Source organism: Aotus nancymaae, unplaced genomic scaffold, assembly GCF_030222135.1.
Source record: "Aotus nancymaae isolate 86718 unplaced genomic scaffold, 86718_ANA_hifiasm-v0.15.2.pri h1tg000002l, whole genome shotgun sequence".
Lineage (NCBI taxonomy): Eukaryota > Metazoa > Chordata > Mammalia > Primates > Aotidae > Aotus > Aotus nancymaae.
Genome location: NW_026988413.1, coordinates 51,955,571 through 51,977,222, shown reverse-complemented (window position 1 = coordinate 51,977,222; position 21,652 = coordinate 51,955,571). Strand labels below are relative to the sequence as shown.

The 21,652-nt window shown below is 35.8% G+C and overlaps 1 protein-coding gene across 1 annotated transcript in view; it reads right to left on the bottom strand.

Moving 5' to 3' along the window:
- Window positions 1–2,790: 2,790 nt before the first annotated feature.
- Window positions 2,791–21,652, bottom strand: part of NAMPT (nicotinamide phosphoribosyltransferase) — a 40,423-nt gene continuing 21,561 nt past the window's right edge. The window contains exons 7-11 of the mRNA XM_064374541.1: window positions 18,027–18,252; window positions 16,179–16,298; window positions 9,267–9,407; window positions 7,920–8,054; window positions 2,791–5,752 (exon numbers count right to left, since the gene is read on the bottom strand). Of these exons, the coding sequence (XP_064230611.1) occupies window positions 5,642–5,752; window positions 7,920–8,054; window positions 9,267–9,407; window positions 16,179–16,298; window positions 18,027–18,252 (733 nt within the window). The 3' untranslated portion in view covers window positions 2,791–5,641. The remainder of the gene's footprint in view (window positions 5,753–7,919; window positions 8,055–9,266; window positions 9,408–16,178; window positions 16,299–18,026; window positions 18,253–21,652) is intronic.

The window sequence follows — 21,652 nt, the reverse complement described above, 5'->3', positions numbered from 1 at the left end:
TCACCTAAAATAAGTACCACCTATAAGGAAGGCATTCCTGGCTGAGGGGTCAGAATACACAAAGGCAGAGAAATGTAGAAAATGGTGTAGAGCGTGTGTGCATGTGTGCGTCCTAAGGTAAAGCAAGTCAGTGATGCTGGACAGGAAATGAGGAGTGGACATGAGGCTATACACGCAGCACAGGCCCAATCAGGGAGAGTCAGGCTGGATTCTGAGCAGCATCCTGCAGGCTAAAGGAACACTGAGGTGCTTTCAGCAGGGGACTCTCTCACTCTGATTTTGTTAGAATACTCTGGTAGCAGAGTGGAGGGAGGCTGGATTGGAGTTAGAAAAACTAACTGGATAATTTCTGTATTACAAGTTAAGTATCCCTTTTTGAAATGCTCGAGACCAGAAGTGTTTTGGATTTCAGATTTTGGATTCTTATTTGCATTTACTTACTGGCTGAGCATCCCTAATTTGAAAATTTGAACTCCAAAATGCTTCAAAGGACATTTCCTTTGAGTGTCACGTAGGCATTCCAGACTTAATTCCATGTTTCGGAGCATTTCAGATTTTGGATCTGGGATGCTCAGCCTGCACTTCAGGAAGCAATTTGAGAGCCTGACATAAGAGTTAGAAGACACAGATTACAACGGTATTTAGTAGGTAAATGAATAGGATTATGTGGCTGATTAAATGCGTAGGGTAATGGAAAGGGAAGTTTCATGTTGGGGGCTGGCTTAGCTGCCAAATTAGCCAGAATCAAAATAAATCAGACTCAAAATAAATATGGTAAGTTCTGGGGGAATATGATAAGCTTGGACTTGTTGCTTCTAAGTGGAAATGTATTACTGACAGGTAGAATGATTTAGGTCTGGGCTGGAGACATAAATGCATGGAGGCTGTAGTAGATAAAAGTTAATAGCTAAGACCACATGAATGGCTGACATCAGCCAAGATGAACATGGAGATAAATGGGATGTACCAACATTTAAAAGTGTGTGAAGAGACTAACAGAAGGGACAGTCACAGGGATTAGAAGACCCAAAAACAACATAGACGAAAGAAGTAAAGAAATGATTTAGTAGTAGTGGCAAATGCAGGAGAGCCCTCAGATAATAACTAAATTTACTCATTTGGCAATTACAAGGTCACTGTTTAGTCGAATAAGGGATGAGAACCAGATGGGAGATGACTGAATGGGAGGTGAGGCAGTAAATGGAGAGAAGTCTGATGTAAATGGGAGAAGGGAGGCTAGAGCTGGTGTTATCAAGGAAGTTCTTTAAAAGGGGTGTGAGAAAAAGGAACACGTCTGTTAGCTGAAGAGGAAGGGCTAGAAAGTGAGGGACTCAGAGACCTGGAAGAACTCCTCTGGCTAGTCAGAAAGACATCATCAGAATTAAAACGTGTAGCCAATTCTAGAGAGTTTGTAAGCAAGATCGTGAATCCATCTTTATAAAAATTACAAAATGCATTCCCTAGTTTATGTCAAAGAAATAACAGCTCAGTAGCCAATTACAGAATTTAAAAAAATCCATCTAGCAGGTCAGGATAACTGTGTTCCTAACCGAATTCTGCTGCTAACCATGAAGCATGGCGCTTCTCTGGGGTGAACATTCATGACTGTGTAATAACCCACCTACAAGTGGGATCTGGTCTCTGACTTCAGAGGAAACCAAAGCACACACCAGCTCCCATCTTCTCCTTTCTTCTAGAATAGAAGGCACCCCTACCGTTTAAGACCAATACCTACCAGTGCTTTGGATCCTATCTTTCGCCACCTTCTCTAGAACCCCAAATCACTGATCTTTTTGCTTTTATTTTCAACTCCTCTCTCTTTCCTGGACCTTTTTCAGAGATAAGGATACAAGCAGGAGAAAGTACTATTGCCTCGTTCTCTTCTCCCTTTTCACATCCCACATTCCAAGAGGTATATAGGGAGGCTTCTTTCAGAAATCAGCCTCTTCTACCAGCTGGAAGGGAATGTGTCTAAGGTACTAATTACTTTCAGGTGGCTAAATCCAGTAGCTGCTTTAAATACTTCATCCTATTTGGTCTCTCAGCAGCATTCAACACCTGAACTGAAAAATGTTTCCTTTGGCTTTTGTGACTTTATTCCTTCTGGTTGGAACTTTCATCTCTTTAGCTATGCTTGTCATTCTCCTTGGTCTGCTCACGTTCTGCCACTTAACCTTCAAGAGTTACTTATGGTTTAGCCCTAGATTCTCTTTATACTCTGTAGCAGAGATTAACACACTTCCTGTAAAGGGCCTCACAGCAAATTAGTTTTTGCAGCCTTAATTTCTCTGTTGCAACTAATCAGTGTTGCCACTGTGGCATGAAAATAGCCCAATAACTAAATGGGCGTGGCTAAGTTCCAATAAAATTATTTACAAAAACTGATGGTGGGCTGGATTTGATCCATGGCCTCCGTTTGTCAACTCCTGCTCTAATACTCTTCCTGTAAAAGTATCCTTTACTGTGTGCTTCCAATGATGTATACCTTGAGGTGCTCTGTCTGTAAACCTTTATCATCAACTACCTACTTAATACCTACATTTAGATGTCTCAAAGGCATCTCAAGCCTTCACATAGGAATCATGCTCTTTCATACCAAATCTGGTGTCCCTCCAGTGTTCTTCCTTAGTAAGAGGCACTGTCATCCATATAGTTGCACAAAGTAGAAAAGAGGAGTCAACTTTGACACTTCCCCTTCTTTTACCTTCTAATTCTTTGAACTGGAGGAATACCTAAAAAAGTTAGGTCTGGAAATGGCATTACTTGAAGCACACAAATTTAACACTTCACTAATAGAGCTAAACTTTATTTCCATGTTTATTACATGTTTATAACTTGATGTTGAGTACATATTAGAATAGACTTAACATACAACTTGGGAGAAAAGCTGACATTCTCCACTGAATGAGTTAAAAAGGAATGTAAAACTACAAAATACTTAAGTGTGAGTTCTAAATTATGGCAAACAGAACAATAAATACCTTGCCATTTTTCTAATTTTCCAAGATAGATTTCATTACAAAAATTGTCTGATAACAATTTAAAAAGGGAAAATAAGGGATACTCATAAAAACAATTCTAATTATAGGGTACAAATAAAAGTCTTAACACAGAAATCCTACCTCCTATTTAAAATATAAATACTTGATGATATAATGAATCAAGGGGGATTAATTAATGTCAATTGAAAATCTAATGACTTAAATCCATAAATGCTATTTGCTTTTGTCTGGAAGAGTTAGGCTGATTTAAGGGGTGACAACAGCAGAATTCTATTTGACATTCATGTTAACCATTTGGTGCTCAGACTCGAGATGGCCAAATACCAAGTGCTAAGTGACAGAAAGAATTAATCAGTTCCAGGTGACTAAGAGCCAACAGAATTAATCTCCATCTCCTGATTTATGGTTGTGAACAAATGGATAGCTTTTTTTCACTGCAAGTTTCAAAATTAAATTCTATTCTGAAGCTGCTGAAATTCACAGAATGCAGAGAATACTGTCTGTAGTATAATTTCAATGTTTAAACGGGTTAAATACAAAATTATGGGTGATTATTAAAACTATTATTGGTAATAGCTTCTTTTGATTCTTTACACGCCCCTTAGCACGTTTTGTGAAGAAATGTGTGTTCTTTTTAATACTACTCATCTTTACTCAAATACATCAAAGAATCATTTTAAAATTATTTTCTACCATGGATTACAGAAGACTCTTACTAAAAGTAATGCTTATTGTTCTCATTAAATGTTTAGGTAATCATCTGGAAAACATATTCTAATACCACTTACAAAAAAATTTAATAAAGATAACTTACTTCTAATTGTATTATTCTAGTGATAAAACATTTTCTTATGTAACTATTTAAAACATTTATGGCTTTTCAATTTTAAAAATTTCACATTTAATGTCATGTTAAAACTTCTCTAAATCAGTCTTCCAGTATCAGATTCTTAAATGAGAAAAAATAAAGGACAAAACAGGAAAATTCCCTATCATCAATTAATTTAGCTTCCTCCCTTCCCTAGAAACCAACATTTCCCTTTCAACGCAAGGCACACTCCTTTTCTTAGAACAGAGATCAGGAAACTTTTTGTGCGATTTTGTGTAAAGGGAAGATAACATTTTGGCCTTTGTGAATCATTTGGCTTCTGTTGCAGCTGTTTACCTTCAGCTGGTGTAGCAGGAAAGCAACTATAGACAATATGCATTTAAAAAAAAAGTGGAATCCAAATTTGGCCTTCGGGCCATAGCTGGCTAACTACTGCCTCAGAAGAACAGATGTACATATATAAAAGAATCATTTGAAAGAAACTGGTCTCCAGTCAGATGTGATGTCTGATTCAGAATCTAGTGGCTAATCACTCCAGCATATTTTGATGTTAAGCACTTTTTGAATTTAGCCAACTTTCTGCTTTTAGTTAAGACTCTTCTATTGAAACACATATCATGCTTTTCACTGGAGATAATTTATCTTCATTTAAGAATGTGCTTCAGTATTTATTGAGGGGATTCAGTTTAAAATTAATAAATGATGTCCATACAATTTAATATTCAATTTAATTTTTTAAAAACTTAATAAAAAATAGAATCAAAACAACATTTAAAATAAGTATACTCACTACCCACTCCAGCAATTCATTTAAGTCATATCAACTATAGAATATGAAAAATAAATTCAGAAGTGTAATTACTTTAAAATACACTACTTCCACCTTTTGTCAGTATTTTACATTTAGGCATATATTCTATAGTGGAAGCAGAAATTCTCTCTAAAAACATTATCTCCTTAAAATCTTGAGGTGCATATTAGAGCCACAGGCAATCTCTGATATATAAAATTGCAGTACAGGCCTTTCAAATTTGGCATTTCACTGGTACAATACAACGGCCCAGATATATAATAACTGTACAGTGCCTAGACATTCCAGTAAGAACCATTATTTTCTTTAATGTAGAATGAATTAATACATATTCTACAAGGGGCAGTGAGGTTAGTAATTCTATCGGGTATGTATGTCCTGACATAATTTTCAAATCGTACAATAACACAAACAACTTTGTTAAGGCCATGTTTTATTTGCTGATTAATGGACAAAAGGCAATGTAATTTATTTTCAAGTATTTTCTTGAAAGTCTGTGCTCATAAAAATCATGAAAAGTTGGAAAGACTGTTAAATCACTGAAACTTTAAATATATCTTACACAATCTTGTTTGTACAAAAATACAAGTTAAATATAAACATAAAGCAATCATGATAATTTTATGCAAATCTGTTTTATGGGATCATCAGTAATATATAAAAGTTTCTCACTTCTGTTATTTGCGAAAAGATCAATACTAGATTGAGTAACTACCTATTGGCAAAGGGCCCTAAAAAGCTTACTTTAGCACTAATCTTTTACATGGTTATGTGCATTTCCTAATTTGAGATCACCTAAACACTGGAAAAAAAAAAATGAAAGGGCAGTATGTCCATAAACCAACAAATAATTTGGCTGTAATGTATCACAGAACACAAAGAAACCCCACACATCTGTACAATAAACATTATGTATTACATACACACAGGTGTATGTGTGCATGCTGCACACACACAGATACACACACACGCAACACACACCCAGTCATAAAACAAAGACTAATGAGGTGCTGCTTCCAGTTCAATATTCAGCTGTGCATTTTTTCTTACTTCATCAAATGAATAGCTTTTTGTCACCTTGCCATTCTTGAAGACAGTATGGAGAAGATCCTGCATAAATGGAAATTTCATGATTATATTACACTATTAAGCAAAATACTTGAATCCTGTTTTGATGAATTAGACTAACCAACCAGTCAAATACACAGAGATGCCACTAGTGTTCAAATTTTGAGTTGACTTGACGCAGAAAAAACACTAGTGGAGCAAGGTACTATCTAAAATGGCAAACCACTGAGTTGCCTGGTATGTAGAAATATTTAACTTTATGGAAAAGAAATGACCTATAAATACTCCATTCTTAAACTGGTTTTCTTAAAGGAAAGTCAAACCTAGCTGACCTATCTTTTTCTTTCCCTCAGTGGAAGGAAGATGCTTGGGTGCCTAGGAGAACTGTGACTGTCACTGACAATCATTGTGACTGTGTAGCAAAACAGCTTGGTAAACCTTCCTTTGTTCCTGGCCAACAGACTCAACATTGATGAAACTTAGCAACCTGCAAGTTTAATAAATTTGCTAGTCACTAAATTTGGGTCTTAAAAAAAACCCCAAAACCAATCCCAAAACAGAAACAAACAGGTATTGCATTCTTGACTAATGCATAGTGAGTGGGTTAAAGACTTCATTTATACTCCAAAAGTCAATGATAAAGGTAATCCACCTCATCCATACCAGAGTAGCAAAGACAGATGAAAGAAATTAAATTCCCTTTGGGTCTGGGTAAAGCCATTCCTGTCTCACTAAGGAATTACCTGCTTCTGGTTTCTCTCTGAAAAATCCACAGAAGTAATCTCAATTTTCCATGTGGTCTGAAGACTGGTGCAGATGGCATTATCTAATATTTTTGTTACTGTGCTGCTTTAAACCACAGTGCTTTAGCTGTAGCATTTTCTTTCATAAATTTAAATATAAGGGCATGCTAGTTTCTACTCTTAAATCAAATTGCCTAGATGATTACAAATTGATCACTATTTCAAATGTTCTAGTATCATTCACATATTCTTAAAATCAGTGTCTTTTAAAAATCACACAAGTTTTTACTTTTAGTTTGAAGTGACTTTAGCTCATCTGGGATAAACTAAATCTGCCAAAATCTTAGTAGGTACAAAAGTTACACAAAGCTTACTCAAAGAATTGCCTAACAGTCTATATAAAGGAATCTAATTCTAAAAGTTTGATTTACAAATATATTTTTCATTAACGGTAACAAAAAAGTTATTTAAATTCTGGCTCAAAACCTTAAAAAATATAAAAGTAACGTAATAAGCAGTAAATATGATGTAGTATGAAGAATCAAAACAGAAAGTAATAGCGTATTATTCATGTTTAGTTTCTGTCGAAAGAAACTTCTTTTCAATCCAGTGGCTTGAAAACCAAATATTCACCTATGCAACAATCTTGCATGTTTTTCACATGTACCCCAAAACCTAAAATGCAATTAAAAAAAGAAAACCAAATATTTTATAACTTGAGTTCATGAATATGAAGGTAGTTTTGTATGCTAAAGATCATGAGATCATATGAACTACTTTAGCATGCTGTAGATTTTTCTAGTTTGGTTGACTTGAATCAGAAAACTTGGTTAAATCAAGGTCTCACCATTTATTATGTAATCCAGATCAAGTCACCTTGTTTTCACATTTCACACTACTAAGATAACATAGTTTGCTTTTGGATAAAGTATGTATAAACCTGCTCTCAATCACTATACTTACGAAATATTTCTCCCTATGTCTACACAGGCCCCATGTTTATGACCTAGAAACTTGTTTTGTATCTTATTTTAGTAGGCCAGGTCAGCAATTGGACATTTTATAATAAAACCACTTTATCTTCCACAAAAAATATAAAAACCTCTTTTCTCTCTTTTTTTTTTTTGAGATGGGGTCTTGCACTTTCGGCCAGGCTAAAGTGCAATCTTAGCTCACTGCAACCTCTGTCTCCTGGGTTTACATGATTCTCTTGCCTCAGCCTCTCGAGTAGCTGGGATTACAGGTGCACACCACCACACTCAGCTAATTTTTTATATTTTTAGTAGAGATGGGGTTTTACTATGTTGGGCAGACTGGTCTCAAACTCTTGACCTTGTGATCTGCCTGCCTTGGCTTCCCAAAGTGCTGGGATTACAGGCGTGAGCCACCATGCCCAGCCCCCTTTCTTATTAATTTGGTGAGCCAACCTAGTATTGTTTAAAAAACCAGTCAGCATAGATACATACGTGACCATATTCCTCAAGGTCTCCTTTTCCTTCCTCCAGTGTAACAAAATTCCCTGCTGGTGTCCTATGTAAAGACAGTCGGCCCTTTTTGGACCTTTTGTTGGGATCAGCAACTGGGTCCTTGAAGACGTTAATCTGAAATCCAAATTAAGAAAGTTAGGGAAATAGAAGACTAATCATCAGAAATGTCTCAACACTCCCTTACAAAAAAGCATATAAATAATTTACATTTAAGTTTTAAGCACTTAATAGGTGTAAGTGAACCAACCCACATCTGGCTTTTAGAAACCTAACACCTTAGCCTATTTTGAAGGATAGTGATTTGTAATAAAGAAAAAGTATAACATTTTGGATATCCTTTTTGCCACTTAAGAACACCTAATACGCCATTTGTAGGAAGTCTTGTGAGCATTCGAACATGTAACCTTAAGGTAACTCTTTTTATATTACAAACTGCCTTTAAACTGATAGTAAGCATAGCACATACATGCTGTTGAAAAAAGCCCAACTATATACCAACTACACCAAAACCACACACACAATCTTGGGAGAGGCAACAAGAATATTACTAAGGTAAAGGCTTTCCTATTTCATAATGTACCCCTCTTTTGGTACTTTACTGTTACCTTGTTATTGTCAGAAGCAAAAGGCTTACAGAACCTTAAGAGAGCAGAGTTTTCTGCATCAGAAAGATAGGCAGAAAAGCAATCGAAATAAGTGGCAATGGAACAAGCAGCAACAAATGAGTCAACCCCAGAACTCTCCAAAGAAAGATGAAAGAGTAAAGCAGGAAATTAACTCAGGTGTTCTCAGCATCCTTCTGTTTTGGTCCCTTGCTCTGTAGAGTCTCCAGCTCTCAAGACATTAAAAAGAAGTGAGGGGGGTTGTTGTTCAGTTGCCTAGCTGTTCTATGGCTACTGGAACAACTGTGATACAACAATCCAAACCACATATTCTACCTTCCTAAAACAGTTTGGTCAGTGATTACATACTTGCTTGTCTTTAATATATGATGGCTAAGTAAGCTGACATTCCCCACTCAAATATTACTTTTTGATTCAAAGATATAAATGGAGGCAGTGGAAAATGACTGACCTATATTATCTCTCTTAAATAATCTTTCTCCTTACTCTTGCTTTTTCCAAATCTGTGTCTCCTTAGGTCTATTACTACCTAATATCTCCCTTCTTTCCTTGTTTCTGAGTTAAGGTCAGTAGTACCCAACAACGTATTAACAGTCCAGGGCCACATCAATCTTTAACAATTTGTCAAATTACGTATTCTACCTTACGTATTCTACCTAGATACGTGAGGAAGGTACTAACACAGAAGTAAAAGGTGACATACCCCAAGGCCATTGGTTACAACATAACTACACTTGAAGGAACAATTCAAGAGATCTCTTGTTAACTTCTGTAGCAAAGCTCCACCAGAACCGAAGGAAACATTTTCAATACTCCACTTTTTTAGTTTCATGCCTTCTACAATCTAGAAGATTAAAAGAAAACCAAACAAAACCTAAGTAATTTGGAAAAGAATGGAGATTATTTTCAAAGGACAATATTGATGAATGAAGCATCCAAGAGCTGTTTTATAACACAGTCAATAGATAGCTATAGGCCACATTTTGTTTTTAAAGACCCACCCACCCCCAAAAATTTCATTCATAGTTCCTCAATCTGCATTGCTGTCGCTGTGGTTCTGGTAGGGTTAGGGAGTGAAGGAAATGAGAGAAAGTAAGAAAAAACTAGTTATAGACACCTAAGCTTATTTGAGTCAACTTCTCTCATTCACCTCCTTGAGATATTGCCCAGATGTCAGCAACACAAGCAATGGGAGCCAATCTACTCAACTCTAGGAATGACTGTAATCATCACTAATAAGTCACAATACATCATCATGTAATTACACATAATACATAATGGAACACCTAAGAGTCAAAAGATATTGGTGGCAAAAGAGTATAAAATACTTCTATATAACAGTTGATATACTGGTAGAATCATTTTACTCTGGCTGGTGCTCCAGTGCCAAAAACAAAATTATAGACAGACGCTCTGGGTGTTTTTTATTACTGTATAATTTTTGGGAGAATGATTAGTTATAAACCAGCTACAGAGACCTGTATGAACAGTTCTGGCAGCAGCTAAAAGAGTTCTTTCAAGGGACATACAACTTGAAAACTTAAAAATTTGTTTCTTACCAATGTCATTTCTATTTCTTTCACCAAAGTCATTTACCTAGCATCTACTGCCTGATTTAATATATTCAATCACTTTTATGATAGAATGTGGCAAGTGAAGTATGGTAACCATTTATTTAATGAGAATAGTCAAACAGGAAGTAATTGGAAAGGCTGGCTCTGTTTTTGTTTAACAGAACTTTCAGAAGTTATTAGAAAATCATAAGTTTAACAGCCTTATGTGTATCATTAACACAATGTTACCACATTCTCACCAAATAGTCTCTCAAATCAACTTTTTCCCCTTATTTTTGACACAGTAAAGGAAAAAAAACAACCAAAAAACCCCAAGCCACTTTATTTTTAAACAAATCTACATTTAGAAATGCAACTTTTTTTAAATGCCAACCACCTGATTTGAATCAAGATGAATCTAGAAGAAGCAAGATAAAAACATACAAAACTTATTTAAAAGTGATTCCTTTAGGATGTACACAAATCTAGTTTCATGTCTTTATTGTACGTGAACCTAAAGGTTCCCAAGGCCCGAGTTGAGGTTTTTCATTTAAATAATTGTGAAGTGAAATACGGAAGAAATACCAAGAGTAGAACAAGAAAGGGAAACAGGTAGATGGAGGGTTAAGGTAAAATACAGAGAAAATAGTTTCTGACCTGTCACCTCATTTTAGCATGCTTCAGAAGCAAAAACAATGAGGAAATAACAAACAATAGCATCGTCTAATATCGTATCACTGTATTTCAGGCCAAGTTTCTTTACCAAAAGTTTTAAAATTTAGACAATTTGGAGTTAAAGTGAATTTTGAGTCTGGGAAGAAAAACATTTAATACATGTGAGACTTCAAAGAAAGCTTCCTCTTGCCAACTATGAGAACACAATACTATTTTAATGTTGTAATAAATCGCTCCAATACAGGTTTCAATGATATACAGAATCCATAACTGAAACACAATAGAAAGAGACACTTTCTGTTTAGTCCAACCCAAGAGATTTTTATTTTCCTAAATAAGCAGTTTCATTTTGGTACACAGTGTAAAGTCAAAACCTACAGCAGGGTTATACTGTAAACCTCATGGGATGTCACAGTAGCAAAGTCCAAGAGTGAGGCTGACAGTCAAGGACAGAAAGCAATTGTTCCAAATAAAGCAGATTTTTCATTTTGTCAAAATTACAGCATCTAATTTACTGTATGTACAGAGCAAAAATGCTAAATCTATTTTTTACTGCTTCTAAAAACATATTTTGACCTACCGCCAATGTAAAGAAATTACAAATACAGATGGTCCCAGACACACAATGGTTTGACTTAATAATGGTGCAAAAGTAATTTGCATTCAGCAGAACATCAATAAATTATGTGAGATATTCAACACTTTACTGTAAAATAGGTTTTGTGTTAGAGGACTGCTCAACTGTAGGCTAATAAGTGTTCTGAGCACCTGCAGGGTAAGCAAGGCTAAACTACAGGGTCTGGTAGGTGTATTAACTACATTTTCCACTTAACAATAGTTTCAACTTGAAAATGGGTTTATTGAGATGCAACCCTATCCTAAGTTGAGAGGAACATCTGTATTATCCTTTACATACACCAACAGGCCCAGCTTTTTAAAGATATTTTTCTGGCCAGACGCAGTGGCTCAGGTGTGTAATCCCAGCACTTTGGGAGACAGGCAAGTGGATCACCCAAGGTCAGGAGTTCCAGACCAGCCTGGCTAACACAGTGAAACCCTGTTTCTACTAAAAATACAAAAAATTAAACAGGCGTGGTGGTAGGTGCCTGTAATCCCAGCTACTCAGGAGGCTTAGGCAGGAGAATCGTTTGAACTTGGGAGGCAGGGATTACGGTAAGCCGAGATTGCGCCATTGCACTCCAGCTTAGGCAACAAGAGTGAAATTCCATCTCAAAAAAAAATATTTTTGCTTCCTGAGTACATCTGCGTAACACAAAACTATTCAATCCTCTAACTGTTCTAAGTTTCACTAATGCCAGAGTATTTATCTCAATATTTAATTCTAGTTTATGTAGTTTTACTACATGTACAGTTTTGAGTTGATTCTCCACTATAAAAATGCACATACAGGCTGGGAATGGTGACTCATGCATACAATCTCAGCACTTTGGGAGGCTGAGGTGCGAAGATCCCTTAAGTCAAGGAGTTTGAGGCTGGCCTAGGAAAACAGCGAGACCCCTATCTCTACAAAACATTAAAAAAAAAAAATTAGCCAGGTATGGTGACATACACTTGCAGTCCCAGGTACTCAGGAGGCTGAGGTGGGAGGATCACCTGAGCCTGGGAGGTTGAGGCTGCTGTGAGCTATGATCACAACACTACACTCAGCCTGGGTAACAGACTGAGACCCTGTCTTAAAAAAAAAAACTGCACATACATTACCAAAGTTCATGTAAACAAGGAAAGAAAAGAAAAAAGGAAAAGAAAGGAAAGACAAAGAGCTCTGATTTTGAAAGGAAAGTTTGAATACCTGACTGAAAAACCCAATTTGAATCCAGTTCAACTTGCCTGAACAATCTAACAGCTGGCTGCTGGAACAAGGAAAGGTAGGCACAGCAACGGGCAGGCTAATGGGATTTCTGAAACAGATACAGTACCCTGCCATGTTCTTTCATCTGCAAGGGGGGAGACGGGTGTGTGTACCTGCTAAATGCCTCAAAGGCAGGTATGGGGAACAGAACTTGACTGATACCAAGAGAGTATCAGTTCAGCTGAGGTAAGAGGACAATGGCAATTAGGTGTGTGTGTGCCAGTTGAGATTTCTATGTGTAAGGTCCTCTCCCTTCTCACTGCAGACTTTTCTTCTATTTCTTCTTTCTTTTCCACATGAAAGCCTCTATGTCCCAATACTAAATGTCTGAGAAGAGCTAAAGGAATTCCAAATTCTCTTAAGCAAGGCAGTTTCCGAGAGATGGTGGAAGAAACCTCATCCTTGTTAGTTCAAGAGATCTATTCCAGACACCCATACATATCACCACAGAAATACTGTTTGTTGTACACAATACTTCTCCCTTCCAAATCAATCTTTGGAAAACTACCGTAATCTGGGTACCGACCTTATTCAACCACCACCAAACTGTTTCAAAGAGAAAAAAAAATGTGTTTCACAGCTGTAGATACCATCTGAGATTGGTATACATCCAAATGTCACTGGTTTCTGAACACCGATGGCCTATATTGTTAGTGATATTCTACAGAGTATTTTAGGTGTTAGTTATGATGAAATTATGGCCCTTAAGCAGCTTATTTAGTAAACAAGAGGCAAAAATTTTAAGGTAATACAGATATACTTTGAAAATACTATGGGCTTGCTTCCAGACCACTGCAATAAAGCGAGTCACAGGAATTTTTCGGTTTCCCAGTGCATATAAAAGTTATGTTTACACCACACTGTGGTCTATGAAGTGTGCAATAATGGCATTATGTCTTAAAAATACATACCTTAAACATATCTTGATTAAAAATACTTTACGGCTAAAAAATGCTAATGGTCATATGAGCCCTCAGTGAGTGGAAAGTCTTTCCCCGGGGTTGATGGCTGCTGACTTTTCAGGGTATTGGCTGCTGAAGGTTGGGGTGGCTGTGGCAGTCTTGAAGTGACAATGTCGTTTGTCACATCAATTGACTCTTCCTATCACGAAAGTTTTATCTGTAGTATGTGATGCTGTTTGGTCTAACAGCATTCACCCACACAAGAACTTCTTTCAAAAACTAGAGTCCATCCTCTCAATCTCTGCTTTGGTTTTATCAACCAATTTATGGATATTCCAAGTCCTTTGTTGTCATTTCAACAATGTTCTCAGCATCTTCGCCAGAAGTAGATTTCATCTTAAGACACCACTTTCTTTATCCATCTATATGAGGCAACTCCTCATCTGTTCAAGGTTAATCATGAGACTGCAGCAATTCAGTCATACCTTCGGGCTCCACTTCTAATTCTAGTTACCTAGCTATTTCTATCACGTTTGCAGTTATTTCCTCCACTCAAGTCTTAAAGTCAAATCAAGACTCAAGTCATTGGTGAGGGTTGGAATCAATTTCTTCCAAACTCCTGTTAATGCTGACATTTTTACATCTTCCCATGAAGCATGGATGTTCTTAATGGCATCTAGAATGGTGAATACTTTCCAGAGGTTTTCAACTTACTTTGCCCAGATCTACCAGAGGATCACCATCGATGGCAGCTATATAAATGTATTTCTTAAATAATAACACTTGAAATTACTCTTTCATTGATAGGCTGTTGAATGGAAGTTGTGTTAAGAGGCATGAAAAACATTAACCTCTTTGTACATCTCCATCAGATCTTAGATGCCATCTGCAATAATATTTTGAAAGCATTTTTTTCCCCTGAGCAGTAGGTCCCAACAGTGGGCTTAAAAAATACTCGGTATACTATGAGGTAAACACATGCTTGTTATCCAGGCCTTGTTCCATTTATAAAACATAGGCAGAGCAAATTCTAAGGGCCATAGGATTTTCAGAAAGATAAATGAGCACTGGCTTCCACTTAAAGTGACCAGCTGCATTATCCACTAACAGGAGAATTAACCTATCCTTTCAAAGCAGGCATTGACTTCTGTTCTCTAGTTATGAAAGTCTTAGAGGGCCTCATCTTCCCGTAGAAGGCTGTTTTGTCTACACTGACAATCTGTTGTTTGGGGTAGCCACCTGCATCAATGATTTTGGCTAGATTTTCTGGGTAACTTGCAGCAGCTTCTACATGAGCACTTGCTGCTTCATCTTGCACTCATGTTACGGAGATGGCTTCTTTCCCTAAACCACAGGAACTAACCTAGGCTAGCTTCCAATTTTTCTTCTGCAGCTTCTCACTTCTCTCAGCCTTTACAAAATTGAAATGAGGGCCGTGCTCTGGATTAGGCTTTGGTCTAAGGAAATGTTGTGGCTAGTTTGATCTTCTACTCAGACCACTCCAACTTTCTCCCTATTAGTAATAAGGTTGTTTCACTTTCTTATTCATATGTTTAGTGAAGTAGCACTTTTATTTTTCTTCAAGAACTTTTCCTTTGCATTCACAGCTTGGGCTACTGTTTGGCTTAACAGGCCTATTTTAGATTTCAACATGCCTTCCTCACTAAACTTAGTCATTTCCAGCTTTGATTTAAAAAATGAGAGGCATATGACTTTTCCATTCACTTTAACACTCAGAGGCCACTGTGGGGTTATTAATTGACCTGATTTAAATATTGTTGTCTCCGGGCATAGGGAGACTTGAAGTGAGAGGAGAGAGACAAGGAATGCGTAACTGGTGAAGGAGTCAGAACACACACAGTATTCATCAATTAAGTTTCCTGTCATATCTGGGTGCGCTTTGTGGTGCCCTAAAACAATTACAGTAGTAACACTAAAGATCACTAATCGTAGATCACCACAACAGATATAATGACAAAGTTTGAAATATTGTAAGAATTTACCAGTATGTGACATAGAGACATGAAGTGAACACATGTTGGAAAAATGGCACTAACAGATTTGCTCAACACAGGGTTGCTACAATCTTCAATTCATAAAAAATGCAAAGCACAATAAAATAAGGTAGGTATGCATAACACTTAAACTATCTGGCTAAATCTAATAGTGATGACCAACTCAATGTGTAATTTAGAAGAGGTGACAGCTATTCTATAATTTCTGAAAAAGCACCCGTTAATATCATCTGAGTTTTACATTGTTAGAGTATGTGAAGCTCCAGTCTATGAAAACTCAGACCTATGCCAGTGAGTCAAGGCTCTGTTTTATATTCCAAGGAGTATTTCTTGACTAACGTTTTCTTGTTTCACAGTGATACTTGTTTAGATTCAGCATTCGGGAGGTCAGTGACTACTGGAAGAATAAGTATGGCTTGGCTGGCACTTCTATATTGTAAACTATTAATTGTACACTTTAAGCAATGCAGAGATTTATACCAACATAAACACTTATGAAGACTTAAAATTATATTTAGTAATGTGTTGTTGATCAAACTAATATAAACAAGCTTAATTATAAGAACTGTCTTATTGAAATTTTTACTACGGAATACATACCTCTTGTAAAGTATTAATATCTACTCCATCCCCTTGAATCACTCTGAGATAAGGTGGCAGCAACTTGTAGCCCTTTGAGTTCTCAGTAACAGGAAACTTCTTACCTAAAATCTCCAAAACCTGTATGGAAAAATACACATGCAACGCAAATAACTGAAGCTGAAAACAAGTATAAGAGCTTTCGAAGTTAAATGATTTTGCTTTGACAGACAATCTTGAGATATAAAAATTAACTACTTTATATGCCTTCTAAAATTTGGTCCCAACCCCTTTAAAGTACATTAATAACAAGGATGTTATTTCCTATGAGGTGAATTTATACCATAAAGTGGCTCAAAACAAGTTTTTTCCCTTAGACCTTTCAAATTATATGGATTCAAGAAAAAAAATCCTTAATATTAGTAGACTGAATAACATTTTAAAGTATATAAAGCATTATTCAAATTATATAGATTTAAGAAAAAAATCCTTAATATTAGGAGGTTAAATAATATTTTAAAGAAGTATATAAAGCATCATTTAACTCATGATCATACTTTTGATTTGGACTTACTCTGCTTGTGCCCAATGACTTTGTTTGGTCTTTGTCTGATATAACTCAAACATAAATCCATATCAATCACAAAGTTCAGAGAAACTGTGATAGGCAGACACAGCATCTAGAGCCCATAGTCTTTAAGTTCTCCTTTGCTCTTAATTAAAGCCAAATTGCACAATACGCAAATGATCCTACTCATTCGCTAACTACTAAAAGTTTTGTACATTAATTTAAAATTTCTCAGAAAGCTTGGTCAGAGAAACAAGACCCACAACAATCACTTCCTTTTCCTAAACAAACTGATTAAAGATTCTAATAACGAGAAAATTCCATATTGACAAAATCAATTTCTCGTAACTAGCTGTGTACATTTTTTATTAGGTAACAGTAAAAACATGAAACCTATCAAGTTTGCTAAAACCAAATAATGCAAGCTAAGACAAGACCTTCAGCTTGGACTATCATTTAAAAGAGTAAGAAAAGACTTCCTTAATTCTGTCCCGTTTCTCAAACGGTAAGTACTCTATCATCTGCTCATTAACCGAGAAACAATGTGGTCAAGTAGCAATATAGGTCTTTTCAGGGAAAAGACCTATATTGGATATTTGACTCCTTATCTTATATATTGTGTGACCTTGAGCAAGTTACTTTAACTTTTCCAGGCCCCTGTTTTTTCTTCTACAACAGAGACAGTAATATTTATCATTGTGGCTTTTTGTAGAGATTAAATGGCACATCTTATGTAAAGCACCTAAAATAATACTTTTCTAGTAGTAGGCATCAAATAAGCCTGCTCTTGTTATTAATTTTTGAAGAAGACAAACCAAGTCCTGAACATTAACCAAACAAAAAGCAACATTGCTACATTATCAATCAATAGTATTTCTAAAGAATCTCCAATTAAATAGTATTTTTGAATTATTTTTATTCCATATCGCCTCGTTCGTATTTCTTTTGTGCTAAAACTTCAAAGGTCTAGCAGTGACTTACAATGAAAAAGAGACAAACTGCCAATAAGTTTAGTGCCCAAATCACAAGATTAATTAAAATGGCAATGCTGTTAATTTTGCAGGTAAGCAGCAAACATTATTTTACTGTCTAATTGACAGTAAAATAATCCATAACTCTTGATATCCTTCTGTGCTATTAATGTGTGACCTTGGGCAAATCTATTACTCTCTCTGGGCTGCAACTCTAAAATCAGGGACTGGTCCAGACAGCTCTGAAATTGTGTGTGTGTAAATGAAAAGTAGTGTTGATGCAGCTAGGCTACAGGTATTCTAATAATCAAGTTACATATGAAAATTTACCTTTAACACAGTGTCAAGAGGGTTTCCAGAATCAGGTCTGATTATTAGTGGTGCCTCTGTACTTCTGGATACTATTAAATGTCTTAGATCTTCACCCCATATTTTCTCACACGCATTATAAATGTCATAGCTATCGCTGACCACAGATACAGGCACTGATGAAAACTGTGTTACTATATGTTCAAAAGCATCTTTTTCATGGTCTTTCCCCCAGGCTGTTATGGTACTAGAAAACAAAATGAAAATACAGATTTACTTACGCAGACACAGAATCTATTCCTGAATCACCTTTAATCACATCTCGTGTTTACTATACTAAACCATCAACATCACAGAGAAGGTGACTGACTTCGTTTAACGAATGTACATCATTAAGGCAAATGAAATATCTGAGTTTTTAACACTATAAGTAGCCTTACTCCTTTTCAACAGTTATTAAGTTTCCTAGCTCTTAAGTCATTTTCAACCAATTATAAACTTTTTTTTTTTTTTGGTATTCCTGAATCTACTGATTTAAAATCAGTCAACTAAAAAGCACTTGGTGAGTACCCTTTATACATTATGTCAAGATATCAGAAAGAAGGCATACATACTTTCATTATTTTGTTAGGCAATGCGAGCACCTGGCTCCCTTCTGTGAATTTCTGAAACTATATACCAATAATAGTACAGACATACATTTTGTTTTTTTACCTTTCAAAGTCTTATACTTAGAGGCAATTATTTATACTACACCATACATATATACAGTCAACTACCTGTTATATCTTCAAATGGCTAGTAATAAGAAGTCATGTACTTTGTTTGTAGATAATCGCTACGAATTAATATATGCCCAGGAAATAAAAATTCAAAGTTTAAGCAAAACATAATTAAGATGGAAAATAAGGTATGAGAGTTTCTACTGGATAAGAATGGTTATAGTGATTTTTGCAATGTCCTTAATACCAGTTCTTCTTATTGGATAGATTCATATTTAATAAGTAATTACAGATTGGGTATTGCTTATTTTAAATGCTTGGGACCAGAAGTATTCTAAATTTCAATTTTTTTTTTGAGATTCTGGAATGTATACATTATACTTATGAGTTAAGCATCCCCAGTTCTGAAATCGAAATGCTCCAATAAGCATTTCCTTTGAGCAAAAAGTTTCAGATTTTGGAGCAGTTTGGATTTGGATGCTCAACCTGCATAAATATTTGTTAATATATAACGTAAATAATTTTAAAAGATCTCAAACAGAACTTAACGATTCTGAAAATTATCATTTCGTTATGCCAAGCAATTTTTCATTTTCCCTAGTTTTTCTAGTCTTTGTCTCTAATCTGTTCTCCCCAGTATATAATAAAAAGAGAGCACATTCATTTATTATAAAGCCCAAGTAAGTATAAGTTTATTCATAACTGTTAAAGAATCAGACTTTATGTCTGAAATTATCACTTTATACAGTTTTTTTTTTTTTTTTAAAAGACTAGAGTTATATCCTTTTCCCATATTGTCAATGGTATACTTGGGGTAATGCAGCATGTACATTTCAAGATTATAAAGACTACAACCTAGAATCCAAAATTGAGAACCTATTTATATTAAACTCATTAGTAAACACTTAACAGCTACAGAGGCTGCCAGTAGCTATGATGTCAATTCTCTGTCATGCATCTGTAGGCTGAAGGAATTAAGATACGACTGAAAAGAAGCTCCTCTTCATATTCAGAACTGCTACTTCCCTCTAAAAAGGAGAGAATTATACAATGTGTGAATGAACTCCTACAGTTAAGAGGACACCGCTTACAATGTTGTAACAGTAAGTCATCTAACCATCTACTTGTATCATGTCTAGCAAACTTCACTGTTCGATCTTACTTGCTTTCTCCATCACCTGAATTTTCCTGAAGCTTGCTTTCTTGACTTCAATGACATCTCCCATGTTTCACCTTTATTTTTCTATTTCTATGGTTCCCTTTTCAGTCTTCCCCAGACGCTGAGCTCTCCTTCTTCAATCTAACCTACCAAATGGCAGTATTTCTCATGGCTCTGACTTAGGTACTTGTCTTCTGTAACACCTTGTGTGAAACATTCAAAGCTTAAGAAAAAAAAAAAAAAGAAGTCCCTGCATGAGCCTTTCTAGCATCTGTATTTTAGCCTCTGTTTTTTTTCTGGGCTCCAGATCTACTTTGTTAGATAGAAAGTTGAGTATCTTCATGTCAGCATCCCACAGACACTTGCTATAGCACACTCTAGCTAGTCCAATCATAACCTCTATTCTTCTAATATTTGATATGTGAAGATTATAATAAATGAATTCTAGAGATCATAAATGATCATTAATGAATTCTACCAATGCCATTAATCCCAATTGCAAGCACCAAATTAAATCTGATACCTTTCCAAAGTTTGAGGAAAAAAAGCTTCTGTAATTAAATATGTCTAGGTGCAGATTCGTCTATTAAGATACATATAATAATGTAAACTTCTAAATATATAGAGTTCTCTTAAAGTTATTTTAGATGTTAGCTTATTTATCATCAGTGACCTTGTGATGTTGGAGATGTAAAACTTTAGCTCCTCCTTTTGTTTGGTTGGATGGAGGAAATGAACAGAGATAAGTGCTTGAGAGAGACAAGTGACTTGCCCAAGGCCACCTACTATGTCAGCCGGAAGGTCACCCAGGTTTCCCAACTTTCAGTCCAATCCTCTTTTTGGTACACTAAGCTGTTGTTTAAAAGACGTTTCTATTAAGAACATGTGAAGCATCTGTATATATTAAGAGTCAAATTTTACCAATGCAATGAATAGTATGAGACCATAAAAATAAAATGGATTTTTATCTCATGCCCACATATAGCGTCCTTTTCATTTTAACAAGAAAGCCCTAAAGCCACAGTCCTTGTTCTCAGAATCATGATGTTACTACTTTGAAACAACCAACAGCCAAGAGTCTAATATGTGGATACTACATTAGATTTTTAAAAGATGCACATCTAAGTCCAAAATAAAAATACTCTAAAACTTTATCTGTTAAAGACACTCTTATTTTCCCAGGTTGCTAGTCTTCAAACTTGTATGTAAAAGTGTTCAACAAGGCCTTACTAATACCACAATGCTCTTAAAGGCCAGCTGAATCTATTCCCTACTGAGTCCCAACTCAAAACACCAAGTTTTAGCAGTTTTATCTCCCAAATATTGCTCATGTTTACGTATTTCCTTCCACTTATTTAGCATCTTGGTTCTGGACTTCATCACCTTAACACTGTTGGAATAGCTTACTATAAAGACTATCTTCCGGTTTTTCCAATCCATAGGACAGATATCCTGCTATAAAAAAGTCTCCTACAATATCTATCTGATACCATCACTTCTTTGCTCAAAAATGTCACTGCCTGCTTCCATTTAAAAATGACTTATTTAGAATAATCTAGCATGATGTGCACACAGTTAACATTCAATGTCAAAATATGAGGGCCCTTACTAACCCAAACCTGTCTTCTCGGTCTCCCCTATGCTCCCTAAGAAATCTGTTTCAGCCTTTATTCTCTAAACATATTCACTCCCTCTGCTTTCATCACAATGTTTCACACAAGATAAGCATGCAATAAATATTTACTCAGAGAATGAATAACTGCCCA